This window comes from Mytilus galloprovincialis, chromosome 2 (genome assembly GCF_965363235.1).
Source record: "Mytilus galloprovincialis chromosome 2, xbMytGall1.hap1.1, whole genome shotgun sequence".
Lineage (NCBI taxonomy): Eukaryota > Metazoa > Mollusca > Bivalvia > Mytilida > Mytilidae > Mytilus > Mytilus galloprovincialis.
The window spans coordinates 33,670,600-33,687,189 of record NC_134839.1 but is presented as its reverse complement, the minus strand read 5'-3'; the positions used below and the strand labels follow the sequence as shown (position 1 = coordinate 33,687,189).

At 31.5% G+C, this 16,590-nt stretch overlaps 1 protein-coding gene across 1 annotated transcript in view; it reads left to right on the top strand.

Moving 5' to 3' along the window:
* The first annotated feature begins 676 nt into the window (after positions 1 to 676).
* The window catches only part of LOC143062016 (uncharacterized), a 71,248-nt gene continuing 55,334 nt past the window's right edge, over positions 677 to 16,590 (top strand). The window contains exons 1-2 of the mRNA XM_076233869.1: positions 677 to 800; positions 15,511 to 15,675. Of these exons, the coding sequence (XP_076089984.1) occupies positions 15,511 to 15,675 (165 nt within the window). The 5' untranslated portion in view covers positions 677 to 800. The remainder of the gene's footprint in view (positions 801 to 15,510; positions 15,676 to 16,590) is intronic.

Below are 16,590 nucleotides of genomic sequence, written 5' to 3'. Positions count from 1 at the left end.
ATTAGGAAATATATACTTCGTATTCAGGCGCTGCTGAAATGTAGCTACATAAAAATAGAAAGTTCAAAAAGCTAGGAAAAGTTCAGTACATTTAATACTCAAAACAATCAGAAAGCCAAAACAAGTTCAAAAATATAGAGCATTGAGGACCAAAATTCCCAAAAATGGTGTCAAGACTAAGGTCATCAATGCCTGGGATAAGAAAATCCTGAGTATTTCGAAAAAAATATAACTTTGCAAAAAGTAAAAAATACACCTGTAGCTTTTCAAACTATACATTTCAGAATTGCAAAACAAAGTAAAATTTCTTTATAAGTACATGATTTTTATTTTCTCTGCAACAATATAGTGAGAGAAGAGGCACTCATACAATATCGTCCTACTTTATATTTGCATTAATACTTTCACACGTTAAACTGACTGAAAGAAAATATTGCTAACTTTTTTTTTATTATTATTTAAGGAAAAATGTATGAAAATAACATACCTTTTGCTGATGAAATTGCCAATATGAATATGGGATACAAAATCTTTAAAGTTTATTGAAATCGCTTCAATGATCTGTCTTTTCATAATTGAATACAATTGAGTATCGCGTAACGTTACCGTATCGATAACAATACAATTCAACAAAATATGCACGAATCAAAAGAGTTTAAAAGATATAGATATTTTTGCAATATTCAGAGGTTGTGTAAAAAATAGTCTATTGATATTTCTTTGGAGATATATATACTTTTTTTACCGACTGAACTTTTGGAGGGTTAACTTGGACGTCACAAATTGGAAAGACTAACCAGGTATGTGTTTCTATCCAAGTTAGGTGTTGGTAAACATTAATTTTATTCTCCAAAATATTCATATAAGCTTGATTATGAAATAATGTTTTCAAGTATTATTATAGACAATTCAAAGAATGGTTTGTTTTGGAAAATAATAATTACTAATGTACTTATTTTTTTACTTTTTAACCCACTTTAAATGTGGGGTTCTTCTTCATAATCCATATCCACTATCTACAATGTTGTAGTAATATCAAATATTCTGATTTTTCCAAGCTTTACACCACTTTTCCCATGTGCTCAATAAAGAAAATTGAATTTTGGCTGCACCTGTCTATTTCGTAATCAGTACGATATAACAACCTAAATACAACGGGTTCTGGACTAAGACTATCATTGTTAAAGTGATTTTGCTATCGAAGCGGTGAAAAATCCTCGTTGTGATATTCAGATGGTTGTATAATGACTAGATAATAATAGAAGCTAATACTACAAAACTTTATTTTTTCCGAAAAACAAAATATTTGCTTGCTAGAGGATTGCTACTCACAAGGACGCTATTTAACCTAGCGTTCCAAATGGTGAGGTTGAAATCATCCCTTCGTAAATTTTACGGACGCTGTCACAAATTGGTTGACCATTATGGAATAACCGTTTCACAGATGATATCGGATATGTCTTTATTACAATACCCTTCCCTTTTCACGAATGTGACCTACCGAATTAGACTATTAACCGGATTTGTAATAACATAGGCAACACGACGATGCAACATGTGGATCAGGATCGGCTTACCCTTCCGGACCACCTAAGATCAACCCCAGTTTTTGTGGGGTTCGTGTTGCTTAGTCTTTAGTTTTCTATGTTGTGTCTTCTGTACTATTATTTGTCTGTTTGCCTTTTTAATTTTAGCCATGGCGTTGTCAGTTTATTTTCAATCTATGAGTTTGACTCTCCCTCTGGTATCTTTTGTCCCTCTTTTATCGATCCTTTAAATAAACTTATTCAAAAAGGTTACCAATTGAACACTGTTATAAGATCATTGAATATTGTTTGTTTTTTTTTGTATTAATAATAATTTGGTTATCAGTAAATTACAAGCAAACTAAATTTTATTGTTATATACATATACACATTCCTGGATCTTCATTCTGTCGATACCTGCACTACAAAAGTCTTAAAGTCTGAAAAGACCAGTTTTTGTCTTAATTTGCATGAAATTTTACTCGACATTCTCCAAAAAGTATGACTCGTGTCTTAATTTTTCTTGACACATTCTCATTTATATTAAATTTGTATGAAATTTACTCGACATATTCTTGACATTCTGAATATGGTCTTAATATTTCTTGAGAATTCTTGACATTTGAATTCTGTCTTGAAATTACTCGACAGATTCTCGACATTCTTCTTTTTTCCCAGTATGGCTTGACATATTCTGAACATTTTGAATTGTGTCTTAAATTTACTTGACAGTTCTGAGGTCTACAAATCATGCCCAATATTCATGATATAACTTTATCTTTATTTCTCTTTAAATTATATACTGTTGTTTCAAGTTACACTTCTTACAATAAAAATAAAAGTTGGGCATGTAAAATAATTGAAAATTTGGGTATATAAATATTTTTACAAATGCAAATATGGCTATGAAATCTAAAGCATAAAATAATTTAAATGTGGGTTTTTAAATGATAACAAATTTTGATTCCTAAATTTTATAAATTAAATCATACTGTAGACATGTTTCATTCAACATTCAAATATTTTCAATCTTAATATGGTGAATAATTATTGTACCATAATGTGGTTTATATAAATAGCAAATCATGATGATATACAAATCACTCATTTAACAGATGAACAATTTGTGTAATGTCATCTGTTGGCATACACATGGACAAGATGTTCCCCATAAAATCAAGGTATTCCACACCCCGGAGTAGATGCAACTGTCAAATAGAAATTACTGCTTTACCTGTAATCAGCCATACAACTTATCAGTTGACCGACCATGCCACTACAATTCAAAAAGTTTGTTGATAGATGAAAATGAATTTCATCATTTTGATGAAAAAAAATGGATTAAAATTGATTTTCTTCCTCAAAATTATGAAGTTAATTTTTTTAACATAAAAACAAATTTAATAATTCCCAAATATTAAAATAAAATTGCTAACTACTATAGGGATAATAATTTAAAAAAAAAGTGTCTTTATAATGATCCTATCAATGATTTCTATAGAAATCATTGGTCTCATGAAATGGATCTTAAACCTACATGCAAAATATAGATCTAAACATTTTTTTTCTTTTCAGGAAGGAGTTAATATCACAAATATTTATTTTTGATAACAAAATTATTAAATTCACCCCCCTTTTTTTAGCCACAAAAACCCAAGAGATAAAATGTCGGGTCCAAAAGAGACACGTGGTAACACTTTAAAACTGCCTACAAAACACCTATTTTATAAAAGCAAATTTGACTGACATTTTGCGAACAGCTAAAATCTAAATGCTGTTTGTCAGTAACTTCGACTTAATATATTCCAAGTGAAAACAATTAATTGAATGTTTAATAAAAATAAATCATCATGAAACTACATGGGGGATTACTCAGGGTATTCCAACTTAGTTGCGCCAAAAGGATATCTTACTATACCAAATTAATCCTTGATTCTTCAGATATCAGTTTAGCCGTAATAAAAAGGAGTATTTACCAGCAATAGAATGTCATAAACAGTGCCGAATAAGTCTGGTCACATTTCAGGCGAAATTTATACAGTTGAGATGGTGTCAAGACATATTTAAGACTGTCAAGAATGTGTCGAGACATATTCAGACATTATTTATAATGTCAAGAATATGTCAAGACATATTCAGACATTATTAAGAATGTCAAGAATATGTCAAAACAAATTGAGACAAATTTAAGACAGTCAAGAATTGGTCAAGACTAATCAAGACTCTTATCAGATGATACAGGAAGTATCGAGAAATCTTAAGACAATGTTCATACTGTCAAGACACTTGTCAAGAAAAATCAAGAACCTTATTATACAAATTCGTACTATTTTTTAAAATTATTCAGACAATTTAAAATGTCGAGTAAAAATTCATGCAAATTCAGACAAAAACTGGTCTTTTCAGACTTTTTGACTTTTGTAGTGCTGTATCTTGGCATTGCACAATTCAAGGTCATATTTTACTTTAACTGTTTATGACGTCTTAAAACTAAATCCATTGGATGTTAAATGTGTTCTGATTGATAATTTAGTCTTAGATGCATGATTTATTTATTAGTTGTTAGTTACTGCGAGTACTCTCAAATCAGTACTTATTGTCTGTTTTGTTGTTTTGATATACAAATACCCGGTCAAGTCTTCTCTGTTTAAATAGATGTATTTCTATTTGTATCCATCCGATGAGTTAAGCCATTTTCAACGGATTTTTACAGTTCGTTGGTATGTTGTACTGTTATACCACTGTCCCAGGTTTGGGGAGGGTTGGGATTCTGCTAACATTTCTGGGCCTTTTATATGTATGGGGATTGCTTATTTTTGAAGGACGTTCTGTGACCTATAGTTGTTAATGTCTTTGTCATTTGGTCTCTTGTGGATAATTGTTTGAAAGCAGAATAATTGATTATACAGTATTGTTTTAAAAAATATAAATCATTTAAAACTGTCAAAATGGTAAAATATGGTTAATAAAATGTCGTATTATATTTTTTGCTTGTATAGCATTGAAAAACTTTATATGGAAGTTAGTAACCGTAGCCATTTATTTATATTCGTTCATTTGGAGGTATGCTGGTTCAAAATTAAGATTTTAGATAAGTTCTTATATGACCAAAATAATCTAACACATCAGACAACAATATTAACACAAATTAACAAAAGTTGTTCTCTTTAACTCAAACAAATGTATACGTCGATAACTAATCTGTGTAATCAGATCTGTTTTACACGTAGGCGTAAAGATGTGTTTCCCGAATTTGAAATGAATTGAATTCCAAGTACCTTTATCAACGTCTTTTAACAGAGAATGGAGTTCTATGACAAGGTTGAAATATAAATAGCTGACACCTGATCACTTGTTGATATTGGAGAGATATTAAAATATTTCACAAACGTAAATAGGTCAAAATGTTTTTTTTCTGATTTTGTTTTAAATAAGCGGTTAAAGACTGATAAACATTTCAATATGACATCGACCCAGATGTTGTAAAAATATATGTTTATTACGCTTTTACATATATAAAGTATTTTAGTAATCAAGTGTTTTGTCTACATAAATTTGCCAGTGACAAAATAATAACAGTTGTCAATTAGTTAAAGATCATTGCAACAAAATCATGCTAATGGCAAAATGTCGTGTGATGGTAACGCTAGTAGTGTGAGTAATTGAAAACTTATGAACAGAATTTAACAGAAATGACCGTATCAATATTATTTTTGAAACAACTTTTCAACCTTTAAATTTGATTATCACTATTTTATGACCTTTTGCCTTGATCATGCTGACTGATTAGTTCCGTTCTCAGCGGAGTCGAGTGATATGAAAATTATCGCTAGAAACTAAGGGAACACGTGCCTTGTCAAGGAAATTTACAACGTCTTCATAGGTAAATTAGCAATGAACAGATTATCATTGGTTATCTAAGCTTGTTTGCTTTTCTCACTTTCGACGTACCGTATTAAGGAGAACATCAATCTCGTTGAGAAAGCCAGTGAAAATCTACAAATACTAACAGTCTGCTAGAATATCAATCCATCAAACTCAACATATATATGTTGTCCATCAAAATGTCGAGCATTTCATTGATATCATATGGGGCATATTATGTTTTTAATTTTTTTTTTCATTAACTACATTTGTAAATCAAGAAATGTGTATATACGTTTCCCATTGGAATAAGAAACGGTCTGATTAATAAAATAATAAAGTCGATCTGTCAATTCAGTATTGGGATACTAGTGTAAAGTGTGCAGAAGTCAAAGGTTTGGAAAAAACTGCCAAAATTTGGAAAAACTGTGACTGCAAATTTTGGAGTAGATATTTAGAATTTCGATTGAAAACGCTTTCTGAATATACCTCAACACAATAAGTTTTGCTAATGTGCTTTGTTTATATGCCTTTTTGTTTGCTATGTAAATAAAGGCAACAGTAGTTGAACCGCTGTTCAAAATTCATAAATCTATTCAGAAAAAAAATCGGGGTTATAAACTAAAACTGAGGGAAACACATCGAATATAAGAGATGAACTACGACACAACCGAAACACAACACTAAAATGTGACACACAGAAACGAACTATAATATAACAATGGCAATTTTCCTGACTTGGTATAAGACATTTTAAGAAAAAAACATGGTGGATTGAACCTGGTTTGCTTCAACATAATTGTTTGTTTTTATAATAATTAAGATGTTAACATAATGTTGACTGCTGTACCCCTATTTTGACATTTTTACCTATTATATAGATATAAGAAGATGTGGTATGAGTGTCAAATAGACAAGTCTCCATCCAGGAAACAACTTGTACGGCCTTCAACACAGAGCCTTAGCTCACACCCAACAACAAGCTATAAAGGGCCCCAGTTAATGTCTTTGTTTTTCTCTCACATAGTTGTCAGTATAATGTTGTTTTAATGTCACTGTCACACAAGTGAGAGGTGAAGCTAGCAGGTGTATTCCACAATTTTCTATAAAAGAAAAAATATCTGTACCAAGTCAGGTATATGACAGTTGATGTCCGTTAGTTTGATGTGTTTGAGCTTTTAATTTTGCAATTTGATTAGCTTGATAAGGGACCTTCCGTTTTGAATTGTCTTTGGAGTTCGGTAATGTTGTCATTTTTCTTTTTACTTTAGAAGGAATGGTGGCAAAATGTGTAGAAAAATTATAACATCTTAACGAACTGGCTATATATAGTTGTGTACAATAAGTTTAAGTATCCAGCTTACCGAATGGAAATTGTCGTTGTCTTTTTTCATCTTGATACCAAGGGAGAAAGGATTGATATTGGATTTTATAATCTTCTCTTTCATGAATGATATTGGGTAAGATAGGAAATTATTTCTTTAGCTAGACGTTCCACATTATTTTTTTGATTCATCTGATAAGATATTGTTTGAGTATTTTTTTGGAACTTCCGTTTGTTAGTGTCGGGAATTCGGTAATTCGGGCCTTTGGCTAACAGGTATCTTAGTTGTTTATTGTTTACGATGCTTAGATCTCAATTATATCATGACCAGTGAAACTTTGTATGGTGACGATGGCAAGATCAATCGGCAGTTCGAGCTAAAGGATTGTGCCGGACAACAAATTTAGAATGAAGACTGTATAACTTATTTATTATTGATATTTTTCATAAATATTTTCGAGCAGTATTTGCATGGCGAAGACGATGCTTATGAAGTACTGTGGAGCAGAAAATATAGTACTACTGAGATATGTTGACCTTTGGTCGGTTTCGAAAATCACCGTTTTCAACGATTTTCGTTTGAATGCGCCCTTCTGTGTCATTATAGAGTGAAAGACCAAGTTTAAGTGGCGATAGTATAACAAATCTTTAGTCGAGTTCAGGAAATTGGTACGGACGCCATCACGAGTTGGTTGACCGTTATGGAATAACCGTTTCACAAATGATATCGGATATGTTCCTTACCTCGTAAGTACAATACCCTTCCCTTTCATAAATGTGACCTACCGAATTAGACTATTTACCGGATTTGTTATCTTATAAGCAACACGACGGGTGCCATATGTGGAGCAGGATCTGCTGATCCTTCCGGAGTACCCGAGACCCCCCCCCCCCTAGTTTTTGGTGGGGTTCGTGTTGTTTATTCTTCAATTTTCTATGTTATGTCGGGTGTACTATTGTTTGTCTATTTGTCCTTTTTAGTCATGGCGTTGTCAGTTTGTTATCGATTTATGAGTTTGACTGTCCCTCTGTTATCTTTCGTTCCTCTTCCAGTATCAGAGGCAGGAAATGTGGATAATCGAGTGAAAGGACATCATTTTTTGGAATCCTCTGGTTTCATTCATGTTGTGTCATTTAAAACATGACTCAACTACCCCCTACCTTATTTTTTCATAGTGTTATTACATATCGTTTAAAATGACATATTTCAAAATACTTTACTTGTTATGTTTTCATAACTTTTAAAAGAAAAAGGATGCCAATTCTAAATTTATCATAAATTTATTTGTCTAGAGAAAATTATTTCCCGAAAACTTTAAATGACTTACATTTAAAAAAATAAGCATCCTAGAATATTTTTGTGTGTTTGTTTGGTTTATTGGTGTTTTTGTTTGCTTCTCTTTTTATATCCTACCAATTTATCTGTTTTAAGCTTGTTATTTTTAAACAGAGCAGAAACATTATTAAATTGTTGAAAGATTGGTGATAAAAAAAAATGTTATTATTACAATAAAAATTTCTTAACAGGGAAAATATTGACATTTTTTATTGAGTTATTAAGGCAAATTTAACAAAATTAATAATCTTAAGTTCTGTCAGTTAAAATATCTCACTATTTACACTAATGCATACAAGCTGTAGTTATGAATCTAGTTGTTAAACAAAGACAATAAATATATCTATTAAAATATATGACTTTGTAATTTGAATTGAAAATATGTTGTTGTAAAAGTATCACATAAAGAATGATAGTACTATGCAGATGAAGTACAATTTTAACAGCTGGACACTATGAAACGGACAAAAAATGTTTGCTAAAATTGATATGAATCACTGTATAATAAGTGCATTAGATGACAACATAAGATTAACAATATATGATAAATCGCAAAACAAAAACAATACGACACCTAACAATGAATGTCAGTAATATAATATCTACTATCTAGATTTAAAGTTGGGTATAAATTTCAACTTCAGTATATAAATCTTTGTTACAAAAGTGTTCGAATATCCGGACTGTGATGTATCACGATGGTTTAAAAAAAACGAAAACTTATAAAGACATAAAAAAACCAATGTAACACCTGACAGTACTCAAAATGACAAGATATATGACGCAAAGGTAATTAAAATACATCCTTTTCTTTTCAGCTTAGTTGCACATATATAGGATATTATTAGTGACATAGTGTGCTGGTGACCTAATACGGTATATATGGGGTCAGTAAATTCCATATGTATTGAGAGCGAAGCTCGACCACCGTATGGAATTTACTGACCCCATATATACCGTATTACGTCAATAGCACACCATGTAACGAAATTATCTTACGGACTATCTTAACGTGTTAAATTTAGACTAGTGACCTATCAAAATGAGCAAGTCGTCAATACTGTAAGCATTTAAAAACTTCTTCCATTGATCCTACAAACATAGATGCCAACAATAACAACTTGTAAGGTTTAAATGTGTTTTATGAATTTATTTATTTCTTAATCATAAAGGAGTAGGTTCAGTAAGACCTCTTTTTGACCCCAAAATATAGCAGTCTTACAAAATTGTGCAAATTTAATCTTTTAGCTATTTACTGGAAAGTAGAATGCTTCTGTTACATAAATGTGGGCTGTTTTTGAAAAAAACAATGCACATTTATCAGATACTAGCCACTAGTCATTAAGTCATGCTAAATTATTGAAATCTTCACAATTTTAGCATTTTAGTTAAATTTTAGACGGTTTCCGTCTTAAATGAAAGTGGCCGCATTCGTGTTCATTCATAATATTGAAATGCAAGTTGTATTTGATGATACTTCATAACATATATAAAGGTTGAGGATGAACACGGATGCGGCCACATTCAATTTTGACAGAAACCATCTGAAAAGTGAAGTTTTTTGGCATATTTGATAGATTTTTCATATTCAAGCTTGAATCGAGGCGTTTTTAATGACTAAATCAGTTAAAATCTTTCACATAAACTAGTTGAATCCATTGAAATAAATCAGTTAAAATCTTTCGCATAAACTAATTGAATCAATTGAAATAAACACTTAAGTGTTTAAAATGTGTCCACAATCTTTCGTTTGATGAACCTGAAACTTGAGCCAAAATCGGCCCTTACAGGACCTACTCCATTCTTCGTCAGTTGAAACCTTTAAGATGTAGAATCTTGAATAAATATATTGCTAGATGACAACTTATACCTTTAACATATTTACAAGGCTCATGACAAAAATGCTTAGCAGTTTATATGAATATGGATTATAATAATAAAGTCGATCAATATCTACCTAATATTCAAAATATAGACTACAGTAGTAAACCGTTGTTCGAAATTCATAGATCGATTGAAAAACAAACCAAATCAGGGCTACAAAATACACTGAGGGGAATACATCAAATATAAAAGGAGAACTACGACACAGCAGAAACACAACATTCAAATGTAACACACACAGACACAAACTATAATATATCATTGGCCATATTCCTGACTTGGTACTCGTTTCGTCCCCGAGGGTATTACCAGCCCAGTAGTCAATGCTTCGGTGCTGACATGAATATCAATAGTGTGGTCATTTTTATAAATTTCCTGTTTATAAAACTTTTAATTTATCGAAAAACTAAGAATTTTCTTATCCCAGGCACAGATTACCTTACACAGGCAAAATTTGCTCACATGAATTTCACATGAATCTCACCTGAAATTCACATGAAAAATTTCACGTGAGATTTACCTCAAACGAGCTTATACATGGAACTCACGTAAAAATTTTCATGTGAGATTTACATGAATCTGAAACGAAATTTTTCACATGAAATTCACATGAAATTTACAACCAAAAAAATGATGTTTTTTATGATTTTAATTAAATTTGAAAATTTAGATGTTATTTGAAATACTCTATTTTAAAAATTCATGTGAATTTCATATGAAAATTGTTTTACGTGATTTTCATGTGATATTCACATTAGTTTCACATGAGATTCACACGAAACTCACAAAAACTGATTTCACGTGAATTTCACGTACAAGCTCGTTTGAGGTGAAATTCAAGTGAATTTCACGTGAGATTCACATGAAATTGATGTGAGTGAAATTTGCCTGTGTAGCCATATTTGGCACACTGTTTTGGATTTTTGGATCCTCAATGCTGTTCAACTTTGTATTTGTTTGGCTTTATAAATATTTTGATATGAGCGTCACTGATGAGTCTTGTGTAGACGAAACGCGCGTCTGGCGTACTAAATTATAATCCTGGTTCCTTTGATAACTATTTACACCACTGGGTCGATGCCACTGCTGGTGGACGTTTCGTCCCCGATGGTATCACCAGCCAAGTAGTCAGCACTTCGGTGTTGATATGAATATCAACAATGTGATCATTTGTATACATTTTCTGTTTATAAAACTTTGAATTTATCGAAAAACTAAAGATTTTCTTATCCCAGGCACACATTACCCGTATTTGGCACAATGTTTTGTAATTTTGGATCCTCAATGCTCTTAAACTTTGTACTTGTTTGGCTTAATAAATATTTTGATATGAGTGTCACTGATGAGTCTTATGTAAATCCAGAGTTCTCTAAATATACTTCAGAAATTTACCCAAAAGAACTTACTTTAACTAAATCTAACATAAACAGCAGCAGTTGTCCTTTTCTAGATTTAGACATTTCAATTTCAAACGGGAAACTTCATACTAAAATTTACGGCAAAAGAGACGATTTTTCATTTCCTATTGTTAATTTTCTTTTCCTTTTTTAGACGGCAATGTGCCTTTGTCTCCATTATACGGTGTTTATATATCCCAACTCGTTCGGTTTCCCCGTGTGTGTTCTGATGTCATAGATTTTAACGAACGTAATTAATGCATCACTTGGAAATTGTTGTGTCCGGGATTTCGATACCATAAACTACTGAAAACGTTTACTAAATTCTTTTATAGATACAAATTTGATTAGTAAATTTTTGGCTATACCTGTAGAAAACTTATAAAAAATGGTATTTCACATCCTAAATTTTATGGTAATATTGTACATAAAGCGAGGAAATCACTACGTGATCCGTGTAATCTCATCGCACCTTTAAACAAACTTATAAGTAAGGATTATCGTACCAATATTGTAATTAGATCTCTGAATATAGTTTACATTTGCACTAATATCGATTTTGTCATTAGCAAATTAAAACATAACTAAATTGTATCTTCTTTTGAGGCGGGATGTATAGAGACACAGATACGTTAATTTGTATCTTTATAAAAGTCGCTACTCACTATCCTACTACCTGTCGATACATTTATTTTTGGCATTGCACAAGTCATGTCTTCTCTGACTGTTCATTACGTTAAAATACTAAATCCCTGGGATGTGTTTTAGTTGATGTTAGTCTCTAATATGATTTTTTATTATTAATTGTTTTTGGCTTTAAACTAGTAGTCAGTAACTGCGAGTACTCTCAAATCGTATTTTCTTGTTAATTCGACCTATTGATACTGTTTATATTGCTTTTTTTGTTATTTTATATAAATTTTCACTTCCTCTTACTAAATTTGTATAAACTTTAAAAGATTTACCTGTATTATTAAAACCGTTTTTTTTTCTAAAGTGAATATTTTCCAAGAGTTTTAAAAATATTTCGCAGTGGTGTCATGCCATGGTTTTGTCTGGACTTGTTTGTTTGTCCCTAATAATTTATTAACTGTGCATTTGCATTCAGATATCGCCGATCAAATTTATTCGTTCATAGTGTATTAATTTACGTTTTTTGATTGAGTTAGGCCTGCCAATTGATATTTTACCGTTTGTTTTTCTATGTTGTGATAAAGATATATGTTTTATATAGATTAGACTGTTGGTTTTCCCGTTTGAATGGTTTTACACTAGTAATTTTGGGGCCCTTTATAGCTTGTTGTTCGGTGTAAGCCAAGGCTCCATGTTGAAGGCCGTACATTGACCTATAATGGTTTATTTTTTTTAAATTGTTATTTGGATGGAGAGTTGTCTCATTGGCACTCACACCACATCTTCCTATATCTATGAATAGGTTGAATCCTATAATCTATTATAAGACCAACGGGATTAACGAATCCCTCTTGAGTGATTTTGATAATCTCTTGAATGAAATACTAAAACTAAGAATAAACATGGGCTAGTATTGGCAAGCTGTTATTCTGATTTTTTTAATAAACTAGAGGCGAAAGGTACTAAAGGGATATTCAAACTGAAAAGTCGAAATTAAATAGACAACGAAATGATTGAAAAAGAAAAAGACCGACAGACAAATACCATTACACAATACAAAACATAGAAAATTAGAGACTAAGACAAAAAAAACCGGACAGTCAACATAATATCATGGTGGTGGCTTCGAGTGCTCTGGTCGTGTTGCTTCTGTTAGTACGACAATAAGGACATGGCTGTTGTCATCCGTGAAAGAGATATTTTAATCAATTCGTGGAAGCATCCGTAAAATTGCCAACGGGACGAATCAACTTCACCGCTGGGATCGCGTGGTTTTAAAGCTTCCTTGTATGCAGCAAAAATCTATGTAGCAAATGATGATTGGAAATACAAGTTCTAGAATATCGTATAATTCGGAAGATATATAAATCGTATGCAGATGCTGCTTGAATGTTGCTACTTAGAAATTAAAAGTTCACAACTGCGAAGCTGAAATCATCTATTTGTTTTCAATCGATCTTCATTGTCAAACCTAAGTCTATATTAGGCATACCTAACTGTATGTATTGTTTCCGTGTCTCAAGTTCAATGTGATAATTGCATTCAACATAAGTCACCAACTACTGAAATATTTAGGGAGAACATCATGTATGTAGTGAAAAGTAAGGTTACAGATTCCTGCTAACGTCTTTTTGTTTTCTTCCAAAGAAGTTCCTGTATGGATTCAGGCTCATTTGAAAAAATGTACAAGTTAAAAAGAGTAGTACAGTTTGTTCCAAAGAGAATGTCGATGGTTGGTTGAATAACATGCTGAGAATTAAGAAATCAAACATCTTAATCATGTGTTTTTCAGAATTTTTTTGTTTGAATCGATTTGTTTTGACATACTACAGGTACGATTTATCTCTCCATACTTCCATTATTTTTCCAGAAAACAAAGCTGGACTAACTCCTAAATTTCGTTTTCTAGTTTAGAAACGGGAATTATTGTGTAAAGTGTAAAAAGGTTAAATGTGTTGATGAAAATGTCTCAGACTGAATGTACTCTATAGTTTATGATCAAGTATCAAAATCTGATTCACTCCATCTCTAAATAAGGTAGTTTCACACTAACTTTAATTGCTGATAAAATTAATAGTTAATGTACATTAACATATTCATTTCATTTATATCTTTTAATCAAAATCGACACAGATGGGCGACTCACACTTAAATTGATACGATATGATCGTGCAACCTCACACTATACTGACTTCATGTACAAAAGTTTGTTTCTTTCGCAGAAACTGTCCCAAAAGAGTGACACTCCATAAGTTTTATTGACACCATCACGAATTGGTTGATCTATACGATGTGTTTGTGTCGAAGCTAACTGACATGTTTACCACCTCTTAGATTAGGGTGAAACATATTAGTTGTCTATCTGCTGAGTATCGAACGTGACATATATTTCCGAATATGATTGTTATACCGAGTGTGAATAAGCATTGCTTTACGACGTGTTTCGGTATTTTGTACATCCAAAATTCGTGTATTTATCATGATGTTTCTGTTAGAAATTTGGGTTGGTTGATGTGTTATGTTATTTCGTTTGTAGTGTTACTAGTTACAAAATAGCCTTTCAATACCATCATTGTCATTAAAATTGTTTGGACTGGTATTGTGAAAATAATTGTAGAAAGTTCTCATTTGCTTGTTCTTTGAGAAAATTCGCCACTGCTGTTGATGTCCTGTGGTATCTGTAATTGATGGAAGAGGTTTGTTATTTTTCTGCGGTTTGTATGTTGTGTCAACTTTTATATATATATAGGAAGATGTGGTATGAGTGGTATACATTTGTTTTGCGTTTCTTTGATGAATTTTTGTCACGCAGTATAGGCATTTTAGCGATATGTTTTAACATTGTCGTATAAGCGTGAGAATTGACTAGCCATATATCAGGTTCAATGCATCATTATTTTCTTAAAATGTCCTGTTCCAAGTTAGGAACATGGAAGTTATTATCAAGTAATTCGTTTCTCTCTACGCTGGCAATTTTTTTTTCATTTCAGCGTTATCGTCGTTCCTTTGTTTTTCTCTTAAATTTGTGTTTCCCTCAGTGTTTTGTTTGTAACACGCATTTGTTTTCTCTCAATCAATCTATCACTTTGAACATAGGTAAACTACTGTTGCCTTTATAGATTTTGATTTATCCATGTCTTAGAGTTGAAAGTATTTAAGTAAAGTACCTTAACGTTCCAGAAATGTTGTGGCAAATATATACAAGTGTTATTCTTAACTTAAAGCTACCAAGCTATGTTTTATTTCAGTAAATTGGCTTATAGCTTTAAAACGCAATCTGAAAAAATAACAACAACAATCCAATTGTATTTACTTAAAAGAGATGTAGTGTGAGTGCCAATGAGACAACTCTCCATCCAAATAACAATTTATAAAAGTAAACCATTATAGGACAATGTACAGCCTTCTGTATGCTCTTGTATTGACATGGTCCAAGGCTTACACGATAATACGTAAGGTCGACTGGAGACTGTTTTACATTTGAACATAAATGCTATGATCACTTGATTGTTATCTTATGCGTATTATGCGTTCTATACTTCACAGATGTTTGTCGGAAGTTTCTTCGTATTTGTAACTATACTGACCTCTGTTTATGGAACATGTCAAAGTTTGGATGGGCAAAGCGTACCATGGTGGATACTATACCAACAGAAAGAAAGACCATTCTTTCACCAGTATGTTGATAGTACCAACTCACATAGAGTACAGGTATTTACAAATAAATTTATTCAGAATAACATAAGACAAAATAAAGAGCGAGAGAGAGAATATAAGACAAAGATAGATAAAATAGTTGGTTGGAATATATGTTAACAATGTTATTGATAATGAATGTTAATAAATTCATGAAAAATACTAGCCTAATAATTTGGTAGTGTAACCTTAAGTTTTTAATACGACTAATTGGTTGCACTTGAATGCACAAATCAAATCAATTATAAAACAAATCTTTATAGTCAATTTATTGTTAAAAAAACAAATTGAATCATGTTCAACAAAACATTATATAAATTATGATAATGCACAAGATTTAAAAGGGGAAAAGTGTTGTAAATGAAATCAACGCGATAAACAGCAGAGAACATATTGCACAACATCAAATTTCTATTTAGAAAAACGAATACACATGAATCAATAACTATTAGAAAACAATTTAATCCCATAATTGATAAAACAGAAATTTCAGAATCGCAATGTTATAACCGTAAAAATACCCCCTAAAAGGGATTTTCACTACATTAAAATACAATTATGTTTTATTGCAACTATATGCATATAGAGTTCATTGTTTGTTTAAAAAAATAATTGGAAATACCAGTTATATAACTGTGAATACATATGCATGAAACAGAAAGAACGATATAAGACTAACCTTAATTTCTTGAATAAAAAAATGGCCGGTCTAGTCAAACTGAAACTACATGTAATATAATTAAGCAATAATGAAAGCAAAATTACAACCTAAAAATAATGTTTGGCCAATGTTTTATTTGACTCTCTTTTATAGTAACATTTGTAGCGACGTCAACGCCTAATGTTGTCATTGTGTTTTCCTCGGACGTAATCAACATTTGTTCTCACCTACGTGTTTCTATGATCCAGACAAAAGTTTCCAAGTTGTGT